The sequence below is a fragment of the Podarcis cretensis genome, assembly GCF_951804945.1.
Source record: "Podarcis cretensis genome assembly, chromosome: 5".
NCBI classification, from domain to species: domain Eukaryota; kingdom Metazoa; phylum Chordata; class Lepidosauria; order Squamata; family Lacertidae; genus Podarcis; species Podarcis cretensis.
This window is the reverse complement of record NC_137174.1, coordinates 79626782-79650229: the sequence shown is the minus strand read 5'-3', so window position 1 is coordinate 79650229 and position 23448 is coordinate 79626782. Positions and strand designations below refer to the sequence as shown.

At 42.4% G+C, this 23448-nt stretch overlaps 1 protein-coding gene and 1 long non-coding RNA gene across 4 annotated transcripts in view; both read right to left on the bottom strand.

Annotated features, from left to right (window-relative positions):
* Position 1: 1 nt before the first annotated feature.
* On the bottom strand, positions 2-5088 carry LOC307217270. The gene is made up of 2 exons (XR_013839510.1): positions 4900-5088; positions 2-3823 (listed from the first exon to the last, which is right to left on the bottom strand). It is a non-coding gene; the product is annotated as an uncharacterized lncRNA (long non-coding RNA).
* Positions 5089-8757: 3669 nt separating this feature from the next.
* ARHGEF26 (Rho guanine nucleotide exchange factor 26) overlaps positions 8758-23448 on the bottom strand; it is a 67632-nt gene continuing 52941 nt past the window's right edge. For all 3 annotated transcript variants that reach the window (XM_079977764.1, XM_079977763.1, XM_079977765.1), the window contains 4 exons: positions 17860-18069; positions 10577-10644; positions 9832-9936; positions 8758-9162 (listed from right to left, as the gene is read on the bottom strand). In XM_079977764.1, the coding sequence (XP_079833890.1) occupies positions 9020-9162; positions 9832-9936; positions 10577-10644; positions 17860-18069 (526 nt within the window). In that variant the 3' untranslated portion in view covers positions 8758-9019. The remainder of the gene's footprint in view (positions 9163-9831; positions 9937-10576; positions 10645-17859; positions 18070-23448) is intronic.

Below are 23448 nucleotides of genomic sequence, written 5' to 3'. Positions count from 1 at the left end.
ATTTTTATTTTTTTTTTACATCTGGTGTTTACACTGTTTTTCTGCTAACTGTGGAATTGTCACTTTAAGAAAAGTGATTCACGTTAGTAGCTAGAAGCCCCTTTTTGTCCATTAGCCTTTTATTTACATTCTGGGGTAACTAGTAAGGGCATGCTGCTGAGAGTGAAACAACCAAAGTCATCACTCCAAAGAGATGTATGAGGGCTGTTGTGTCAAAAGCATTGTCACATTTTAAATAAATGCTAGATGTTTAGATCTTTCTAAACATATGTACTCCTATTCATCTATGGGTCATAGAGTATTTGATGATCCAGAAGTTACAGCTGCACATGCCTAGAGACCTGGGTAGATACTCTAAATACCAGCAATCAGCTTTGGAATGGGAGCAGGATTTAGTCTCCAACCTAGACAAATAATGTAGTTTTGAGATGGGGGCTTGCAATAGGCTCTTTCATTCCAGTGGAGCTTAAGTGTACATGAACTGTACACTGAGTAGCTGTTTCAGTGATGCAAAGATTTTTTTGAGTTTCTTTTGGAGTACTTTATCAACTCATGTGTCTTTATTAAATGCCTATATGCTAGTCATTTTCAGATGCACATTATTACTGCATTGCTGTTTAAAATCGCAGGAACCTTCTGCAAGATCTGGAACTGGCAGCTTCTAGTTGAAGATTTCAAATTAATAGTGAATAGAAAACATAAGCAAACGCAGAGCATTTTGTAAAACTCACACAGACAATATGTGGCTCGCTCACAGGGCCTTTCCTAAACCAGTTACAAAAATGGTTGTCACAACACTTCACTGCCACCCCAAAATGTTCCTATAGGTTGCAATGGAAGTTTTAAATTTAGTTGTAGAAATATAACCAATGATTGCAGGGGTGATGTGTACCAGGTTTTGTTGCTGAACATGTATATCTCTGATTTCCCACAGAAAATCTCCTATTTTGATTTGAATAGACTAATTACATCAAATCGATTTTCCTTAAAAGCAATGGCAAAATCTTGGGAACCCCATTTTACTAAATACCCTAATTTAGAAATCCGTTTAGTGAGCGATTAAGAACTCCCATTGCAGTTCATTCACCCAGTTTGGACTATTCTCTGTATAGTATATATGTGTTTCTCCATTGGAACTGTTGGCTTGTCCCCACCCCACCCCACCCCACCCCCAATTACTGATTTTTCTACCATTTAAAAATTCTGATAAAATTGATGTATCTTGATTAATGAACACATAAGTATTAAGTAGAGCTAATGCAATTAAATCTTTTTTATTAAGATCTTGCTAATGAAAGAGAAATGAGCCAATAATCAGAAAGTACAGTGTGAGGCTTTTCTTCAGACCAATTATGCAAAAGCTTATGCAGGCTTCTAATTAGCCAAATGGACTATTTGTCTCCAAGGGGCATGTATGGAAACCTCTGTAAATCGCTGGTAGTTTCCCCCACAGGCTGCTGAAGTGCCACTAATTAACTTAGGTACATGAGCTAGCCAGTTTCTGTGGGCAAGTAATGCTTGCACTCAGTTACTTGAACTTCTTTAATAAATATTATCTGTCTGTAAGTGGTCATGCAACTGCTTAAGGCTACATGATGTTTCTATATGGAGATGAAACTGTGTGCTCTCTGGCGGGAGAAGAGTTGCACGAATGGGCTTTTTCTTTGCGTTAGGTAAGAGCGCTGCTGGAACAGATCAAAGGCCTAGCTAAACCCAATACCCTGTTCTCCCAGTGGCCAACCAGATGACTATGGTAAGCCTTGAAGTAGAAGCCAACACATGTATCGGCTTTCCTGATAGGTAAGATTCAACCCAAAACTTTTGTTACCCTTAATGCACTGACGGTTGCTTGATTTGTTTTTGGATACAGAGTGCTGCAACTGAAAATGAAAACATACTTAAGATGCAATGTCTAAAATGCTGTTACAGTTCTATGACATCATCTACTCTGCGTAATTATATTACTATATTCATAGCATCACCAGTAGGTTATTTGCACATCACTTCCCTCCATCACCCAAGGCAGTGGTTAAATTGAGAAAGCAACAGAAGGCTTTTGTTTGCCCATGCTCTGTATTATACCAGGTGCCAAATACAGGTATCACAGGATGTCTTACAAAATATTTCCCATTTCACAAAGGCTAGTGCAGTAAGCATGACTGGCAATATTCATTCTACTAATGGTCCAATTGTGTTACTGAAGAGTAGAATGCATAGCTTCTTTTAAAGAGTATTCCTGCTTTTAAATACACGTGATTCTAAGTTAGAAGATGAGGACTGTACCTATGTTAGTGTAGTATTTTCCATTATCTTCTTACTTTTAAGCTTGCTGTCCAATGTAGTTTGTTAAAAGAAAAACATCAGAAGCCACAGACAGGTCATAAAATATTTACATAGGGCTGGATCAATGAAATAGAAAAACACACACCAAACATTTCAGAATGATCACACTAAGCTGTTAGTAACTTGGCAATAGTGTTGAATGTGAAATATCAAAGAAGATTGCCTCTGGGCAGTATCTTGTGTGATTTTATCTTTGAGATAAACGCTCCAGGACTCAATGTGTGAATGTTGACAGGGAAGGGTTAGTCTTCCCACCAAAAAACCCAAAACACCATTTTGACAGTGATGCATGAAAACAATTTAGCTGCCTCTATTTGTATTTTGATGCCTTAGTGAGATTGTCTTAGAGGGCAATGGAAGGGTTTCATATGCAGTGTGGGAAATAATTATAGTGGTTATTGCAGTACTATACAAAATGAAATATTAAAGGTTTTTAAAAACAAACCCACACACTGCTTTCCAATAGTGTTAAGAGTATGTTGTAACAGCACACTTATTTGAGTCAAAAGCAGCTGAGTGTTCTACTCAAAAGTTAGGAGAAATGCAGAATTCAGAATGGCTTTTCTCACATTTCATGGCTAGGCAGGTATGTCATATATTGTCTAAGACCAATCCTGTTTAGAGTTGTTAAAAGTTTACACAATGGGTGGTATCCAGATAAGTAAATTATTAGATTATCTGTTGATTTACGTGGGGCTACAAAGTTTGAGTATTATTCGATATCTCCCCCCTTCCCCAAGCATCTTTAGATTTGTGTGGGCTCAGCATTCTATGGGCGCAGACTCAAATTCCAGCTTGACTTAAAGTGGGTGCATACATTACAATGGTGCAGGAAGGACACGAAAAGCAGCCGCTGCCCCAGAGCAGTTTAGTGCTGCAGCTGTATGGCCCAGTGTAGTTTAAAGCCATTCTCTTCCATCATGTTAAAAGTCACTTGAGTCCTTGCTAAAAAAGTTATACCAGCCAAGAGTTCTAGCTTGGCAGTAATGAATCCAGAACCCCAAACCTTTTTTTTTTTTTTTTTTTTTTTTTACAAAAGCAGACAGTGAATTGTAAGAGTGGCCTGCATCTTTTCCTCCTGGAACGTGGAGATGGCATATGCTCACCTCTCATCACCATGAACAAAATAGTAATGAGGTGTACATGCCACTTGTGTACACTTGTACATGGAAATAATAGTGGTTATCATAGATTTGTAGCGATGGAAGGGGCAAAGAGGGTCATCTAGTCTAACCCCCTGCAATGCAGGAATCTTGCCCAATGGGGAGGGGGCTTGAACCCATGATAGTATCATGCTCTACCAACTGAGCTATGATGTGGGGCTGAAAATGGATTAGTAACAATGAATTGATGCTAGCACAAAATTAAGCAATGTTGGCAGTTTCGAAGTTGTGTTTCAGGTTTTTCCAGGTTATGGTGCTTTGGATGTGCATATACTTTTATTAATTTATGAACTGTGTGTGAAACAACCAAACAACAACTGAAGGGACCTTCTTTCACCTTTGGTGGACCTGCCCAAAGATTAAGGCCTTCTGGGAAAGGATTTATAATGAAATTAAGAAGGTACTTAAATGTACTTTTTATAAGAAACCAGAGGCATTTCTCTTGGGCATGGTCGGCCAATTGGTGTCAAAGAAGGATAAGATCTTTTTTATGTACGCCACTACAGCAGCAAGGATCCTTCTAGCAAAGTATTGGAAGACACAAGAACTACCCACACTGGAAGAATGGCAGACGAAAGTGATTGACTTTATGGGACTGGCGGAAATGACTGGCAGAATCCGTGACCAAGAGAAAGAGACGGTGGAGGAGGACTGGAAGAAGTTTAAAGTATATCTTAAGGACTGTTACAAAATTGAGGAGTGCTAAAATGTCATGAGGGGACGCAGGTGGCGCTGTGGGTTAAAGCCTCAGCGCCTAGGACTTGCCGATCGAAAGGTCGGCGGTTCGAATCCCTGCGGCGGGGTGCGCTCCCGCTGCTCGGTCCCAGCGCCTGCCAACCTAGCAGTTCGAAAGCACCTCCGGGTGCAAGTAGATAAATAGGGACCGCTTACCAGCGGGAAGGTAAACGGCGTTTCCGTGTGCGGCTCTGGCTCGCCAGATGCAGCTTTGTCACGCTGGCCACATGACCCGGAAGTGTCTCCGGACAGCGCTGGCCCCTGGCCTCTTAAGTGAGATGGGCGCACAACCCCAGAGTCTGTCAAGACTGGCCCGTACGGGCAGGGGTACCTTTACCTTTACCTTAAAATGTCATGGGGAAGGAAGATGCAGAATTGCAGCTGAAATTGTTTGATGATTTAAGGAGAAATTGAGAAAAGTAATAAGTTTAAATTTAACTAAAGGGTTGCTGAAAAACTTTAAAATAAGGATGCAAAAAAGGTGAGGTATGGGGAAGTCCGAGAAAGAAGGCTTATGAAAATGAGGTTAAGAAATTACATTTGGGTGTTTGTTTGCATTTGTTGAAGTTTTTATGTTGCTATTGTTTTGTATTAAAATTGGAAAATTAATAAAAATTATTTAAAAAAGAAGAAGAAAGAAACAACCAAACAACAACACAGTCTTCAAACAAAAAAAATCAAGTTATGCCTTTAAGTGAATTAAAGCCAAACTTAAATTTAAATGACTTGGGTTCACCTTTACCCACTTTGAATTGCAGTCAGTGTATAGATTGTATACAAATACTTGGTAGATACGTAGAAAAAGCAAATCCGGGCGTGGGGACAATAAAAGCATTCCCCAATAAAAGAATTACAGTGGTGCCTCACAAGACGAAATTAATTCGTTCCGCGAGTCTCTTCGTCTTGCGTTTTTTTCGTCTTGCGAAGCACGGCTATTAGCGGATTAGCGCTATTAGCGGCTTAGAAAAAGGGGGGGGAGGGAAAAAACTCGCAAGACGAAACGTCTTGCAAAGCAAGCCCATAGGGAAATTCGTCTTGCGAAGCACCTCAAAAGACGGAAAACCCTTTCGTCTTGCGAGGCATTCGTCTTGCGGGGCACCACTGTAATGGTTACCTTGACTTGTTAAATGTCTCTACAAGATACAAAGTAGTCTCATTCATCTTTCATTGGCCCATTACCTTGAAATGTATTTCCAGAGAATGTACAGAATGGCGCTTAGCAAGTCACTCATTGTGTCCTTTTGGGAACAAAGTTTAGCTCCTGTGCAACGAGCAGTTCAGGTGTGAATACTGCTTGTGCATAACAAACTGAGTGGTTACTTGGGTTAGTAATAATTTTTGTATTACTAAGGAAAAGAACTGCAGTCTTATGGATGGGCGTAGAAACAGATTTATTTGCATGCAAAGTGATTAATGTATTGAAAGTAGTGCAAAGAACCCTACACAGGTTCCCACTCACAGCACTGCTTAAAATAAAGGCAATCGCAAAAGCCACAGGCCGTTTCATTTCCACAACTTTTCAAAAAATGTACATGCTTCCTTTGTACCCTTAGATACAACACTTGCCTTTATAACAGGGGCTCCAGCGCTTGTAACTAATACATGCTTCAGTAGAAACTAATGTGCAGGTTTAAACACTATTTGAATTCATTGTCTGGTTATGTCATGAATATTACAGTACTATTTTCCATCCATCTGAAAAAATGTCAAAAGATTTTACCACTGTTCGATTCCTGTAAAGTGAGAAATTACAAAGTTCCTTATAATACAAATGTAGAAAATGCCATGCTTGTTTACATAAAAAGGAAACACATTGCAAATGAATTCCTATTTATAAATTAATTACAAATGCAATTACAAATTAACTCTTATTTACATCTTCGTTTCACAAGAAATTCCTGCCTAGACTCCTAAGTGGAGATTTATCATGAGACATTCAGCAGGCAATGAAATCATAACATTTCCCCCTCTCTAGAGGGGCAGGGGGAGACAGCATATTATGGCTACAATCCAGTAGCCTCAATCATAGGTAGCTAGCTGTGATGATGGGAGCAAGACTGCTTAAATAAAATGCAACTGAGTTGCTCTAAATTAGGGCAACACTTTGGAACATGGTCCTTGTGTCCAGCCACTTTAAAATCAATTCCTTGACTGCTTTCACTTCCTATTTTTTGCTTCATCCATGTGTACTAGTATCCATTTCGTAACAGTGCACTTCAAACTGCTAAATCCAGGGATGGCAAACCATACCAGGTCCACAGGCAAACCTTGTTACACAATATCTTCTAATGCCTCCCCCTTCAACAGCTTTTTGGGCAGGAGGGAACTGCTAGAACACGTTTTCAAAAGCACAAGTGAGGACTGAACTTGTTCCTCTCTACTAATTTTGGTCTAAACACTTACCTTGGACGTAATGTGGAAGTCAATAGTATTTCTAGCCTTGTAAATGTGTTTCTAAGAAAACGCTACGAGAGATACAGAGCTGACTCTGCAGTGCCTGCTCCTCAATCCAGTTAACACGTGAGATGCTCTCATGCTGTGCATTTCTCTGCCTGCCAATGTTCTGAGGCAGGCTTGGTGTTAGGCATAGTACAAAAATGTCACGTAACCTGTTGGTTCAACAAGGTGTTATTAAAAAAGGGGAGGCGGGGGGAGAGGAAATACCTGCTCTGAAACTAAAATCCAGCATGCATGCTCGGGTAGCACTAAGCCCCAGCTGCACTTGAAGGCTTTTTAAAAGTAAAAGGTAAAGGTAAAGGGACCCCTGAGCATTAGGTCCAGTCGTGGCCGACTCTGGGGTTGCGGCGCTCATCTCGCTTTATTGGCCGAGGGAGCCGGCGTTTGTCCGCAGACAGCTTCCGGGTCATGTGGCCAGCATGACTAAGCCGCTTCTGGCGAACCAGAGCAGCACACGGAAACGCCGTTTACCTTCCCGCTGGAGCGGTACCTATTTATCTACTTACACTTTGTGCTTTTGAACTGCTAGGTTTGCAGGAGCTGGGACCGAACAACGGGAGCTCACCCCGTCGCAAGGATTCCAACTGCCAACCTTCTGATCAGCAAGTCCTAGGCTCTGTGGTTTAACCCACAGTGCCACTTGCGTCCCTTTTTTAAAAGTAGAAACCCCATTTATTCAATGAATAGGTAAGAAGGACTTAGTGCAGGACCTGCCTTCTCAATGCATTTTCTGAAGGGAGGGTTACTGCAAAAGAGCCCTTTGTTGCTAGCATTGTGAAAACAAAACCACCTACCCATGAGTCTGTTGCCTGGTAAGAATCCCAACACTTGTCTAGCTTATTGAAAGGGCAGGGAATCTCAGGCCCAGAAACTCCAGGCTTCTCTTTCTGACCCTCAGGCCTCTTCCTAGTTACAAAGGCCACACTTCTCACTAGTCTTGCTTTATGCCCTCCTTGACTGCTTCTGGCTGGCTGGAATGTTCCCCTGAACTCTGATATTGCCTCTTGCTTGCCCAAAGGAGGACAGAGAGCTGTATGTGTACAGACACCTCTAAAGGAGTGGTGTGAAGCAGGGCTGTGTTCTTGCTCCAACTCTTTGGCATATTCTCCCTGTTGCTCTCCTATGCCGTCTGCTCGACTGAAGATGGAATGTACTTCCATTCAAAGAGTGATGGGAGTCCATTCCACCTGGCATGTCTACACACCAAGACAAAACTCTGGCAAGTCCTTATCTGAGAGGTGATATTTGCAGATGACAAAGCTGGACAGTGCACTCAGGAGAAGCTCTACCGAGTTTTGCCCAAACCTGCAGGCTGTTCAGCTTCACCATCAACCTGGCAAAGACCAACATCCTGGGTCAGGATGTCGCCAGCACTCCATGCATCATCATTGGTGACCACACGCTTGAGGTGGTAGACATTTTTGCCTACCTGGGTTCCAGCATAGCCATCAACACTGAGCTGGACTGAACTATGGCTCGCCTCTCCGGAAGGATATGGGAGGATGTGATGCTGACACCCAGTACCAAGATGAAGGTCTACCAGGCTTGCGTATTGAGCATAATGCTTTATGGCAGCGAGGCATGGGCAACTTATACCCGCCAGGAGCGGCACCTCAGCGCCTTCCATGTGCACTGCATCAGGAAGATTTGGGGCATCACATGGCAAGATGGAGTCTCAAACATGTGAACTGTAGTGAAATCAACAGAGTGGATATTTAGCTGCACCCGTCACCTATTTCAACAGGTTTTAGATCTAGGTAATACTTGGTAGATTCTACTCAATGGCTCCATCTGGACATCAAAAGATGCACATATCCAGCTGATTGAATCAAGATGTGGACCCCCAGCTAACACCTGCTTTTGTACATTGGCCTCCCTTGATGACTGAGAAAATTATACAGAAATCAAAAGGGTCTAGCAATGAATGTAAAAAGGAAGATAAATTCAGCAGGTTCCAGGGCTGGTCTGTAAAACAAAGGAGGTGCATTCAAATTGATTCAAGACTTGTTAGTCCACTGTGATAATCCAAGGAAGTCATAATTCTATTAGGAACTCTTCATAAGTGTAAAATCGGGTTTTAATTAAAAGTGACTATTGGTTATAAAAAAGAAATAAAAAGTTCGACCTGCTACTGCTTTGTTCTGAACAGCCCCACCAGCATGCAATTGCTTTTAGTGGCTGCTTCCATTCCTAATGACAACACCTATCTGTGAGTGGTTATTTTTACACGCTTCAACTATAAAATGGCCATCTGGATGAGACCAAGAAGCCCCAGATGTTCCTTAGTGCAAACCCTGGAGAACAGATACGGCAGTGAGGGTCTATACGTTTGTTTCTAGGCCCAGCAAGCGTCCCATTCTTTCCATGTTCTTCTCAATTGTGGCTTGGCAAGTGATCTCCTTGGCACATTCCATTGGGAACCAGCCTCTCTCTCCGTCCCGCAATCGCTCGCCTTCATACCAACCTGAAATGTATAATGAAGTACTAAATATGATGCTTCTTTAAAACAGAAGGTCCCTGCTGGATCAGATCAAAGCTCTACTGATCCTACTACACAGTTCCACTCAGAAGCAAGTCAAACCGATTTCAATATGGCTTTCTCCCAGGAAAGTGGGTATGGACTTATAACCTTGAGTCACTATCCCACTTCAAAGAGTGGCCAGCCAAATGTTTTTGATGTGCCCGCTTGCAAGTGTATTCAGTGATAAGCTGATAATTGTTTGCTTTCTGATATTGTGGCCAATTGAAGCTATGTCTTTCCTTTGCAGTAATCATACCAATATATCGTAAACAAGGTACTAGTTTACCTGGGGCATAGGTCTCCGCCAAGTGGAGTGGTGTCCAGTAGATTGAAATGTGCAGAAAAATGCTTTATATTACAGAAAAAAAAACCCTTACAAAAATGTTTGTATTAGGAGAAATTTGTTAAAATACTAATAATTTTCATTGAGGACTTTATTTTTTTAAAAAAACCCAAAAAACTGCAAACTGATGTGCAAAACTGAACTGGACCAGTTCACCCATCCCCAGGTCTCCTGTGGTTTAGCTTTAAGGCAGATGCTAAGTATCCTTGTGATGGTATGAAATGACTGTTTCCATTTATGGCAACTAAGCAATAAGCAATTCCACTCACCATCATTAACTTTCTGAGAGACCAGAACTACATCAGCAACTTGGAGAGATAACTCATCTGATTGCTTCGCAGTGTATGATCTGATGACTTCTACCTGGGTTAGTGCTGAGAAGAGAGAATATTTATTGATCCACATGGTAAATCTAAGGGTAAGCTCAGTTTAAGTGATAACAAAAGACAAGCTGATTGCTTCCCAGCTCACTTTCCAGGAACCAAATGATTTGATAAAAAGGCATTGGTCAACAGCAGACAAACTACAATGGCTCTTTGACACATTTAAGTTTTTTTTGTTTTTTTAAACTGCATTAAATGGAAAACCAATTTCAATCATGCCCCATTGATTACAACAGGACTTCATGTACCTAGTTGTCTGGATCATGAGTTTTAGAATTATTTTGAATTAGAACTTCTATATCTTCTCTGCCTCTTCTCCTTTTTTAAAGGATTCAAACAACCATTTTACCAAGTAGTACGATAGAAAGAGACATCTTGCAATCACCCTTAATGGAGCATGTCTCTTTAATTCACCCAATTTTGCAGAGAGCTAATATGCTTTCCTTTTTGCTTAACACAAAAGAAAATGGTTCAGAGAGAATTATTAGATGATTACAGTTATGGTCCTTCCTTCCCTCTCCCCAACCACAACAAAATACTGAAGGGCAACAGATTTACTTCTATGTTTTAAGATCTGTATAAAGTGCATCTCGTGTCAAAGCCCTGAAGAACAGTTTCACTGCTCACTTACTTGTCCGATCCACGGTCCCTCTATCGCTACTCTTCCCAAGTGCAGTAATCCAGCGAGCACGCTCATTCCTAGAAAAGGAGATGAAAGGTTGAAGTGTGTTTTTCAGTCAGCTGATATATGGCCCTTGTTGCACTCCCTGAACTCAAAGCCTCCCTCACTGTTATGGGAAAGTATATTCATCTTCTCTGAAGGCCTCTTTGTGTCTGTCTGTTGGGAAATCCCACTTCTACATGCAAAGCAAATGTTCAGCCACTGAGCTATGGTCCTTCCCCAGTAGACACCTCATATATTAACCTTGGGAATATGTCTTCTGAACTAGCTGGCAGGGATACTGGGTGAGGCTTCTGAAACATAAGTGTTTTTTCTGGGCAGCAGAAGGAAACAAGCAGAATCTTGCAACCCAGCATTTTACAGAGCTCTCTGCAAGCACAGACATTTCAAATCTATGCCAGAGAATGCCCATCTTATGGACAAGGGTATATTAAAGCCCTGCAGTGCTCCAAACCCATATATTGTTAACAGAACAGCAGGATGGAGAAAATCGGAGTTGAAATAATGATTTTAGTTGAAGAAGTATATACCTTTCCAAAGCAAAATAATAATAATAATATCTAGGAGGCACTTTGATAACTGATGAAATGGCTAAGAATAATTTTGCACCAAACCATTCATACAAACGGCTAAGCTACGATCTGTTTCAAAAGAACAGATTTAAAGACCTAGGCATGTTGTTATACACTGGTACCACACAAAGCTTTTTTTCAGTGAAATGTAATCTTCTGTGCGACCACTGTGAAAGGGATTCTCACTTAGGTGTCATTCAACAGGAGAATACCTTTTCAGGAAAGTTATAGCCGCTTTTAAAAGCCTGGAATCCCAGTTATATATCTATGGTGGTTTATGATGCATGTAAAGACAGCTTGTTCATTTTTCAGACCGGAAAGGGTATGAATGAATCCAGCAAACTCTTCAAAAACGAGCTATCAAGTCATACAAAGTTTCAGTACATAAAGAAAAAATGACTGAAAGGAAGGAAAGATGAGACCAGCAGGAGCTACGGCAGAGCAACGGGAGCTCACCCCCATCGCATGCAAACGCTTGCATCCACCGCTGGCTTAAAAGCTCTGAGTAGTTATCAAATGGAACCAAGGCTTGTGAGGTAACTTTTCTTCTTGCAACAAATTCCTTTTTTCAACTGAAGGAAGACAATTACATATTTAAAGGTTGGGCACTTGTAGGAGACAACTACCGTAGATTCTGGCGTATTAGGCGACTGGCCGTATAAGACGACCCCCCCCCCAACTTTTGCTGTTAAATTATAGAGCTTGGCCACCCACCAAGCGCCGCCAGGGTCAGAGCGCGCACCCCTCCGCTGCCTCTGCCGTCGCAGCAGCAGCAGCCGAAGGCATGCAAGGGGTTTGGTGAGTGGAACTCTCTCCCTCCGGGAAAAGGCTGTGAGCGGCCGCCTCCGCCTCCCTCACCTGTGGGGATGCCCAGCTCCTTGGAGCCCCGGCCGAAGCCGCGCACTACCTCGCCACAGCAGGCTCTTCATGGCGCCTGCGAGCCGAGCGAAGCCCCGCGCGGCGGAGGCCGGATTTGACTACCATGGCAGCAGCGGGCGGGCGGGTGAGCGCCGCGCTCGGAAGGACTTTCCGTGGTGAGGAGAGAGCAGCAGCTGTGTCCCCTTCTGTGGGGAGGGAGGAGGAGCGACGGCAGAAGGGGCGCCTCTGCTCACCGGCTCCCTCTCCTCCTTCCCAACAGGTGGCTCTGTGTATACCCAGCGTATAAGACAACCCCCAACTTTTGGGGTGATTTTCCAGAGATAAAAAGTCGTCTTGCACACCGGAACATATGGTATTTCCCACAACTATTGCTCATGGGTTTGGAAACTGACTTTACTCCTGGAACCACGGAATTGTTGTGTTGCAAGGTATCCCAAGGTTCATCTAGTCCAGCCCCACTGCAATGAAGGAATCATATCTAAATCATCCATATGCTGCATCATTACACTTGCTGTTCTAATATTGTTGCAGTATATACCGTATTTTTCGCTCTATAAGACGCACCAGACCATAAGACGCACCTAGTTTTTGGAGGAGGGAAACAAGAAAAAAATATTCTGAATCTCAGAAGCCAGAACAGCAAGAGGGATCGCTGCACAGTGAAAGCAGCAATGCCTCTTGCTGTTCTGGCTTCTGGGATAGCTGCACAGCCTGCATTCGCTCCATAAGACGCACACACATTTCCCCTTACTTTTTAGGAGGGAAAAAGTGAGCCTTATAGAACAAAAAATATGGTAAATGGTTTGATGTTGTAAGAAACAAGTACAACAAGAAATTTCAGGGCTACTTTAATTTCTGGAAAGAAAAATACTGCAAAACATCTTCAGCAAGACTTCATACGGGCCATTGTGTAGATAACCCCCCTTAACCCCACAGTTTCCATAGAGACAGATACAATCTTTTGAGTTTTGTGGAAAGCTACTTGGATGCTTATGGCATCCCAAGGAATCAGGATCTGTACCACAGCAAACAAGATGTTTCTTGTTGCTATCGTCTACAACTGAACAATCTTTGAAACTCGGCCAGAAGAAAAAGGCTGACCCTTTTCCTCGTGAACTCCAGAGTTTTCCCCCAGGCTGTATCAAATTTTGCTAGACAGTTTCCATGGTTTCATCAAATCCCGTATTGACTACATGAACTACAGTGCTTATCTAAAATGAAATATATTGCAAACAACAAAGCCCCAGAACAGCAATAACAAAATCCTGTACATGTTACAATTTTCAGCAATACAGTAATGTCATTGCTTAAACTGGGTCTATGTAGGGAATCTTTACATGGAGCATAAACAGAACCAGAAATTCAAACTGCCGCAGGACCACATTTTTATGACCAGTTTCTGTCAGGCTGAACTGAAGGATGCAAACCGATAGCTATTGGCTTGGTTGGGGAAACGGTCTAATCTAGGATTGCTGTTGTCATCGGTGATTCATTAAATTTGTATACCACTCTATAGATCTCAGGGGGATGTATTTCCCTCTGTTTTTTTTTTTTTTTTTGCTTTTTATTATTAGCTACTCAATAAAACCTAGTTGTATTTTAAAATGGGGGGAGGAGGTTATTGGGTTGTTTTTGTTTTTGTTTTGATTGTGTATTCTGTGTTTTTATATTGTGATTTTATCCTGTGAACCACCCTGAGATCTGCAGGTATAGAGCGGTATATAAATTTAATAATAATAAAAGTTTTCAATTCAGAAAAAAGCTTTTTCTCAGTAACCATTTAACTTGCTTGTTGTGTTACTAAAATTTCAAGGCATAATTGTTTGGTTTTGGGGGGTTTTGTGGGGAACGGGTAGAATCACTCTGAGCTTTTGTTATTCACCCCACACCTAAATGCCACACCTTTAAAAAAAAAATTGCCCCAATGAGCAAAGGGGTGATAACCAAATTTATTTGGAAAGATACTTTAAGTGCATCTGCGTAAGACCAATGAATGCATTCTACCCAGTAAAGGGAGCAGGTGGGGTCAATCAAGGTCTCAACAGTTACACCAACGCTTATCAGAATTTTCTCCAACCCTTCCTCCTAAAAAAGCCCAGGGCAGCTAAGACAGCCAGAAAGAGAAATAAGGTATCCAATTAATATTCAAGATATCCATATAAGAGATAGAAGATGTGACACATATATTGGTTAACACAAAAATTAACCTAGGCATAACCAACTCTTCTTTTCCCAGATATAGCAGCCTCACAAATGATATCATTGGTCTGCATACTGGCACTGCATTCAGATGAGCTGAACAAAGTTCAGAACTCCCATTGCTTCAGATCATTATACAGTGGTACCTCAGGTTAAGAACTTAATTCGTTCTGGAGGTCCCTTCTTAACCTGAGGTGCCACTTTAGCTAATGGGGCCTCCCGCTACCGCTACACCACCGCCGCGCGATTTCTGTTCTCATCCTGAAGCAAAGTTCTTAACCCGAGGTACTATTTCTGGGTTAGCAGAGTCTGTAACCTGAAGCGTCTGTAACCTGAAACATTTGTAACCTGAGGTACCACTGTATATACACAAACACACGGAAATATTGTGATCACCTGACTTTGCTCTTCTATGACAATTTCACGACAGAGATGTTCCGTGTTCAAGTAAATTAGCATGTGATAGCTCTCAAGTGAAGAGAAATATCAGAGTTAAGCTTATTAGTATTTAATGTGAAACTGACCAAAACTTGAAGACTTCTCTTTCCTCTGCCTCTCCTTTTGGGTACTTAGTAGAAGCCACCCACACATCTCACATATGGAGAGGATATGGGACCAAACCACACAGCAAAAAACAACAAAAAACCCAACTATGTATATTCATCTCCACTTTCTGGGCCTCCCTAGGAATGGTTAGGTTCCCTCATCAATGTAAACAGTTCCATAACATGGCTTCCAGATGTTTCATCTTGTGTGACTTTAAAAATGCAAACCTAAATGATTAAAAATAGGTAAGGTAAAGGTAAAGGTACCCCTGCCCGTACGGGCCAGTCTTGACAGACTCTGGGGTTGTGCGCCCATCTCACTTAAGAGGCCGGGGGCCAGCGCTGTCCGGAGACACTTCCGGGTCACGTGGCCAGCGTGACATCGCTGCTCTGGCCAGAGCCAGAGCCGCACACGGAAACGCCGTTTACCTTCCCGCTGGTAAGCGGTCCCTATTTATCTACTTGCACCCGGAGGTGCTTTCGAACTGCTAGGTTGGCAGGCGCTGGGACCGAGCAGCGGGAGCGCACCCCGCCGCAGGGATTCGAACCGCCGACCTTTCGATCGGCAAGCCCTAGGTGCTGAGGCTTTAACCCACAGCGCCACCTGCGTCCCTAAAAATAGGTATTAAAGATAATAATGGGTGCCACTAACCACTCAATGGCTTGATTACAGATGAAAACACAACTCCACTGAACAGTTGCTAGCAATCAAGAGTCTCTCCCCACACTTCCAACATCTGATTCTGTAAAGGCCTCAAGAGATTCCCCACTATCTACTTCCTTTTCTTGCAGTTTCTTGGACTCAAATGCTGTGTTCAAAGAACCATTCTGGCCTGATGCTGTTTCTGCACAGTGTGGAAGTTTTCTTCTGAAATCTCCACAACATGGATAGTTTAACACTCTGTGTCCTCCAGATATTGCTGGACTCCAACTCCCATAAGCCCCATTCAGCATGACCAATGATCAAGGATGATGGGAGTTACTGTCCAGAAACACCAGAGGCAGGGGCACCTTGGCTTAGACCTGCGTTTTGTGAGATAGACTTGAACTGGAGAAACTACATTCAAATCCTTTCTCAGCCAAAATGCTCATTGGATGACTTGAGCCCCTTACTGTCTCTCCACCAAACCTATTTTTCATCTAAAAGAATAGAGTGGCCACCCAGTCATCTGCCCTTTCATATAAATTGAACACTGCATTAACATGCCACAAGATTCACTTCCCCACTGGAAGTCAGGCTCTCCACATTCCTACTTCTCTTGAAAAGGTTTCTTTCTGCCTCTTCCTTTCTTGCTTTAACATTTCAGTGGCACAGGCAAGCTTGCTGTGAAAAACCTCTGCATTACGGAAACAATCCTAAGCATCCTAATGCTTACTGAAGCAAAAAATATGAATGATACTTTACTGGTTGGTTATCAACAGCTGCCTTGTCTATATGCTACATTAAACCAAAGTTTAAAATAAACCATGGCTAAATGTGAACAAGCAGTGTGCTGGTACATGCTGCTCAATTATTCACACAGTGCCGCCCCCCCCCCCACCACCGTTCCTGACGCAGTCTTTTTTGTTGCCCAAACCTGGTTCCTTGGTTTGTTTCCTCCAAACAAGTGACAAGTGGTAACCAAGGTTTGTTCTCAACTTACCACTCATGGTTTGTTTGGAGGAAACAAACCACAAATCTGAGCTCTGGTGACATGACAAGTCAGACCATGACTGCTTTCATTTCCAGCACACCCACATAATACCCCCCCCCCATATATATATACACACACACACACACACATGCACATACCCTGCCACTCTTGGCGGCTTTTAACACAAGATTAAAAATACATTAAAACATCAGTCATTAAAAAACTTCCCTAAACAGGGCTGCCTTCAGATGTCTTCTAAACGTCAGATAGTTGTTTATTTCTTTGACATCTGGTGGGAGGGCGTTCCACAGGGCGGGTGCCACTACCGAGAAGGCCCTCTGCCTGGTTCACTGTAGCCTTACTTCTTGCCTTGGAGCTGGACCTCCATCTGTCAAGGCAGAACGATGGAGGTGGAGACGCTCCTTCAGGTATACTGGACTGAGGCCATTTAGGAGAGCGGGAGCAGAGCATCCTGGGAACTTGAGCAGTGGACACCACCTGCTCAACTATCAAACCACAGTTTGTTTTAAACTATGGTTTAATGTAACATGCAAACTGGGCCACTATCTGACATTTATGTTTCCGAGCACAATTCAAAGTGCTGGTGCTGACCTTGAAAGCCCTAAATGGCCTGAGTCCTGTATACCTGAAGGAGCGTCTCCACCCCCATCTTTCAGCCTGGACACTGATGTCTAGCTCCAAGGGCCTTCTGATGGTTCCCTCAGTGTGAGAAATGAAGGTACAGGGACCCAGACATAAGGCCTGTGGGATGCCTTGTCATCAGATGTCAAGGAAATAAACAACTACAGTGGTACCTCTGGTTAAGAACTTAATTCGTTCTGGAGGTCTGTTCTTAACCTGAAACTGTTCTTAACCTGAAGCACCACTTTAACTAATGGGGCCTCCTGCTGCCACTGCACTGATTTCTGTTCTCATCCTGAAGCAAAGTTCTTAACCCGAGGTAATATTTCTAGGTTAGCGGAGTCTGTAACCTGAAGCGTATGTAACCTGAAGTGTATGTAACCCGAGGTACCACTGTATTTGACTTTTTGAAAACATCTGTAGGCAGCTCTGTATAGGGAAGTTTTTAATGTTTGATGTTTTACTGTATTCTTAATATTTTGTTGGGAGCCTCACAGAGTAGTTGGGGCAACCAAGTCAGATGAGCAGCATATAAAAACAACAAGCAGTCTTATGAAGTGATAAGAGAGTTTGTTATTAGCTTCTGAAATTTGTGGTTTTTCTGGCCAATGAAAATTCAAGCATATTTTACTATTTTACATTTCCTAGACAAAGGCCAGCAGAATCTTTAAAGAGACTAATAGAATAACTATACGTTCCTGTCAACTATATAGATGAACCGAGATGAAAGACAGATTGAGAAAAATGTGTTATTTACTTACTGAGTTTCAGTTCCCAGCAGGAGTTCAATCTTCTCTCCTGCATGGTTGTTTAGGACAGTTAATCTGAAGAGGTGATTTGCAGAAGTCTGCCGAGAGTGAAGAATAGGTGTGCTGTTTTTTACAGGAGAGGAATTCAGCTCTTCGCTGTCACACTGTTCAACTAACAGTTGATCCCTTAAGGAATAGTCTGTGACATTGTAGCTCTCTTCACTGCAAATACAAAAAGGAGGTAGAAGAGACAGACAATTGCTTAGAGTCAAAACGCTACTAAATGCACCAGGAAGTCATGTTCTGCAATAAAGCCAATCTCAGATTACAGTCCATTGCACATAATTATTCAGACATTTTCAGCCTTACGGTAAAGGAAGAAGGAATACACACGTTTGAATATTTACAAAGCACCTGCTTGTCAAGAAGACAAATGAAGTTAATGTTTAAGCCCTGGGGGGGAATACATTCAATGATGAAGTTTACACGTATTTGATGTTCTTTTGGTGTCAAAGGTTTTCCTAACTTTGTTTTAATTGTAGGAAAGGATGAGACTAAGCTAACGTAAAAAGAAAAAAAGGGGGGTTTGAACCATAGGTTTTCCTAAGTTATTATTCTATTCTCCGTGTGCCTCTTCCATTTGAGGTGAGATAATCATTATATAAAGGGAGAGGGGGTTTTCAGCTAGGGGGCAGAAAGCAGATATAGGATGCCCTCCCAAGGAAGATTTGCCTGGCCAGAATACTGCTATCTTTAGGCACTAGGCAAAAACATTATTTATTTATCCAGGCATTTTAAGGAGTTGTGATTCTTTCTTGAGACTTTATCCACGGCTTTTCCATGCATGTGTATTTATTATATTGTTTGTTTTATGCTTGCATACTGTCCAGAAATCTAATATGATGTGTAAATGTCTTAAAACAAATACATAAGCTTTCTAATACTCAAAACAGAATTCATAATTCCAGATACAGGAGAAACAACATTCCTTTCTTACTATGCTCTCACAGGCAGCTGAATGCTGAAAAGCCTAATCAAGGTTTCCCAAACTTGTGTCTCCAGTTGTTCTTGGACAACAATTCCCATCATCCCTGACCACTGGCCCTGCTAGCTAGGGGTGATGGGAGTTGTAGTCCCACAACAGCTGGAGACCTAAGTTTGGGAAAGGGAAAGCCTGCTATACATCTACAGAAAAGTCTCACTGAATTCAGTGGGGCTTACTTCTGAATGAATGTAGACAGTGGTACCTCTGGTTACGAACTCAATTTGTTCTGGAGATCCATTCTTAAGCTGAAACCGTTCTTATCCTGAGGCGCGCTTTTGCTAATGGGGCCTCCCTCTGGCGTGCAATTTCCATTCGCATCCTGGGGCAAAGTTCGCAACCAGCAGCTACTTCCGGGTTAGCGGAGATCGTAACCTGAAGCGTTCAGAACCAGAGGTACCACTGTATAGGAAATATCGGCAATATCCAACTCAGAGGAAACCTATTAAAGCCAATACAGTGCCTTTACTTAGATTCACTGGGTATGGTATCCAAAGCATTCATCCTGTTAGACTCATTGAATTGCAGAACTGAAAGGGATTCCCGAGGGTCATCTAGTAAAAGGTAAAGGTACCCCTGCCCGTACGGGCCAGTCTTGACAGACTCTGGGGTTGTGTGCCCATCTCACTTAAGAGGCCAGGGGCCAGCGCTGTCCGGAGACACTTCCGGGTCACATGGCCAGCGTGACATCGCTGCTCTGGCCAGAGCCAGAGCCAGAGCCAGAGCCAGAGCCGCACACGGAAACGCCGCTTACCTTCCCGCTGGTAAGCGGTCCCTATTTATCTACTTGCACCCTGAGGTGCTTTCGAACTGCTAAGTTGGCAGGCGCTGGGACCGAGCAGCGGGAGCGCACCCTGCCGCAGGGATTCGAACCGCGACCTTTCGATCGGCAAGCCCTAGGCGCTGAGGCTTTAACCCACAGCGCCACCTGCGTCCTGAGGGTCATCTAGTCCAGTGCAAAAAGATTTCAATTTGCACAACTGGATTTCCTCCCCATGTGCATTCCCTTTCCAAATCTGCTCCAGGCAGTTGGAGGAACTCCCGGAACAGATGTAGCTGTTCTATCAGCAAAAGCATTTCAGGTTCTGAGGGTTCTCCTAATCCCCTCAAAGTCATTTTGGGGGGCACAAGGACATGCTGTGGTAACAGAAGTCCTTGCACAGATTCATTAGTAGTTTTGGCTGGGGATGACCTCATTCTTTATGGAATACTATTATTATAATTTATGTAATTTCTCCAATTTGCGATGATCTTCTATGATGAGACTCCATCAGCAAACCCGACACAGCCCACTAAGTATGTGCATGAAAACATGTCTGCAGCTATAGATCTAGGCAGGCAGGGGAAGAGGTGGCTTCTCAAAAGCTCCTACCAAATACGTGATAGAAAAGCTGTGTTCAAGCTTGGTGGCGGACAAATTTAGCACTGCAAGTTGAAGGATTTTGTTTTTGCTGTGTGTTTTTTCACTTGGGGGGAGACTGAAGATCCCTGGAAAAGACCCTCAGACTACAGTGGGGAACAGGATGTTCATCTCCAGAACCATGAACTCACACATACACAACAGGATGTGTAATGCCATGAAGCTGAACTGAAACAAATATGAAGAAATGCTTTTGATAAAGCTTCTTTTTAACCAGCGCAGACAAGAGCTGAACTATAATAATCTATTTTTACACCAATGCAGAACTTGCTACTTGGCGATGTCCAACATAAGTGTCCTTATTCATCTCTTACTGGAACTTGTGGATGAAAGAGATGAAGCAACTGCAAAATGGGCAGTAAAATGAAAGACAACGAAAGAATTAATTTCTTATTGGATTAATGGATGCACAGCCTTGCCGGCTTTATGTACTGATTGGCAAATGTATTGGCTCAGTTACAGATACTGCAATGATTATTCCCATACAGAAATAATACCATCCGTTCACATGGTCTTCCACCTGTGACTTATATCTAGTCTTGCATTTTGCCATAGAATATTCTAAATCGGCTCTACAAAAGAACACGCAAACCTGAACCATGCAGTCTCAATACATCTTATAGACTAAATAACTATCCCATAATCTTTCCCTCTACAGTTCAATATGGCATATTGAGCACCAAAGTCAGAGATATACTGTCCAAAAAAGGCAAAAATAGATAGTGTATGTGCAGCTCTTCCATGTGCATTAGTTGTTAATTACAGTCAACTGTTCAATAACACAAAATGAAACCCATTGATTTTTATTCCCTTCTAGCATACCCAAGACCTGTAATTTTCCCCCAAGTCTTAAAGGTATGGTAGCTTCAAACACCTATTGTGAGGTTCACCCCATCCACCCTCCCTGTAATTGATCATACTGTGAATCAAACTGCATCACTTCCAATATAGAGATTCACTGATTATCCATAACAAGAAAAATGATCTGGATAAAACTGCATTCAAATGGTTATTTTTTTCTGAAGAAAGTAGATTTCCTTTGGAATGAGAGGGCCTAGTTTTCAGAGGGTAGAGTTAGACTGTGTATGCAATGTAAACAAATATATCTATATAATCAATGCCAACTCCCTACTCCCACCCCTCTCAATAACCACTATTATGGGAGTACCTCTGGAGAAGATGACTAGCAGATGTTGTATGAAAATGGATATGGAATGAGAATTTCAGAGAGGAGAAAAATATTCCACTTCACTAAAACAGAATACTTGCATTCTGATGTGCTCCTTATATTCCAGTTTTTATCCTCACACATGCCAAAGAATGCAAGAACAGCTTCTCAAATAAAACACCTTTCCCTTTTATTTATCGTTTCCTGTTTGTTGGGAAGTTCTTTCATCAATAAATGCAAGGATCTGAAATGCATTTTTTTTTTGCTACAGTTTATTATTTAAAAGTATTATTTTTTGCTGCTCTGTTAACTTGGCAAGTCAAACTGTTTTAGAAATCTAGGCATCCTTTTAATTGGGAAAGGGCTTTTTAATTATTTCAAATCTCTTCCTGGAGAGTGTAGCAGAAGTTCAGTTTTAGCTGGTAACTGTGGACAGGTAACATTCCAAAGTATTATTTGACCTTTGGCTGGCTTCACATTTCAGAAGTCCAGCTGCATTCCATTGCCGGGATTATCTCAGGAACTGACAAGCCACTAGACAGAGAGAGAATTTTAGTGGTATCCCGAGGGGATTGCAGGCCATGAAGTAAGAATATTTAATAACCATAGCGTCAAAAAAAAAATGTATCCCTTCCTTAAATGTGTGTGAACCAATTTGACAGGAGCTGTCTCGCTGTTAATGAGGATGCAGAGCAGCCTGAATGATTGTTAAAAAAAAAAAAACTGCTGTAAAATAGACAAAATATAACTGAGTACATGAGGGGGTGGGGAATACATAGCCAACCAGGTCTAAAGAAGTATGTTCATACTTCACAGAAGGATTCTTCGCCTGCATTCCTTTGGAAAATATGATTCTGCATTTGCATAGCTCTCTGCCCAACATAACCTTCCCTATGGAATTATGCCCCCACCCCGGTTATAATAATAATAATAATAATAATTTATTATTTGTACCCCGCCCATCTGGCTGGGTTTCCCCAGCCACTCTGGGCGGCTTCCAACAAAGATAAAAAATACACTAAAATGTCACATATTAAAAACTTCCCTGAACAGGGCTGCCTTCAGATGTCTTCTGAATGTCAGGTAGTTGTTTATCGCTTTGACATCTGATGGGAGGGCATTCCACAGGGTGGGCGCCACTACCGAGAAGGCCCTCTGCCTGGTTCCCTGTAACTTGGCCTCTCGCAGTGAGGGAACCGCCAGAAGGCCCTCGGAGCTGGACCTCAGTGTCCAGGCAGAACGATGGGGGAGGAGACGCTCCTTCAGATATACTGGACCGAGGCCATTTAGGGCTTTAAAGGTCAGCACCAACACTTTGAATTGTGCTCGGAAACGTACTGGGAGCCAATGAAGGTCTTTCAAGACCGGTGTTATATGGTCTCGGCGGCCGCTCCCAGTCACCAGTCTAGCTGCCGCATTCTGGATTAGTTGTAGTTTCCGGGTCACCTTCAAAGGTAGCCCCACGTAGAGTTATTAGTTTCCAATGTTTTTTTTAGAACTCTCTTAAGGATGCTGCTCTTGTGTTCTGGTTCCTTTAAAATCGTTATTGAAGAACACTTATAGCACACTTAATATTTACCAAAAAGTGGTGTACAAAATTCAATACGCAAGAAAAATATAGAACCATTTTGCTAATATATTGGAGTTCTCTCTTTGTGCATATGTATGTGAGTGAGTGACTATGTGTGAGAGAAATGAATGAATGAATGAATGCTATATTATTTCTAGCCAAACCCTTTGCACAGCCCCACCCCACATATCTTGTTTGAACTATCCTTACTTATACATTCATCTTAGCATTCATGTCCAGGGAAACAGTAAGTGTGAGCTACTGTAGCTGCCTCTCCAGGTCCCTCAAGGGAGAGAAAGGCAGCTGTGACAGCTGTTCAGTGTCCAATCTCTGGGCCAGGAAGAGCAGATATCACTACTGCAGCTGTTTTCTCCTGTTGATTAAAACCAAATGAAGGCTGC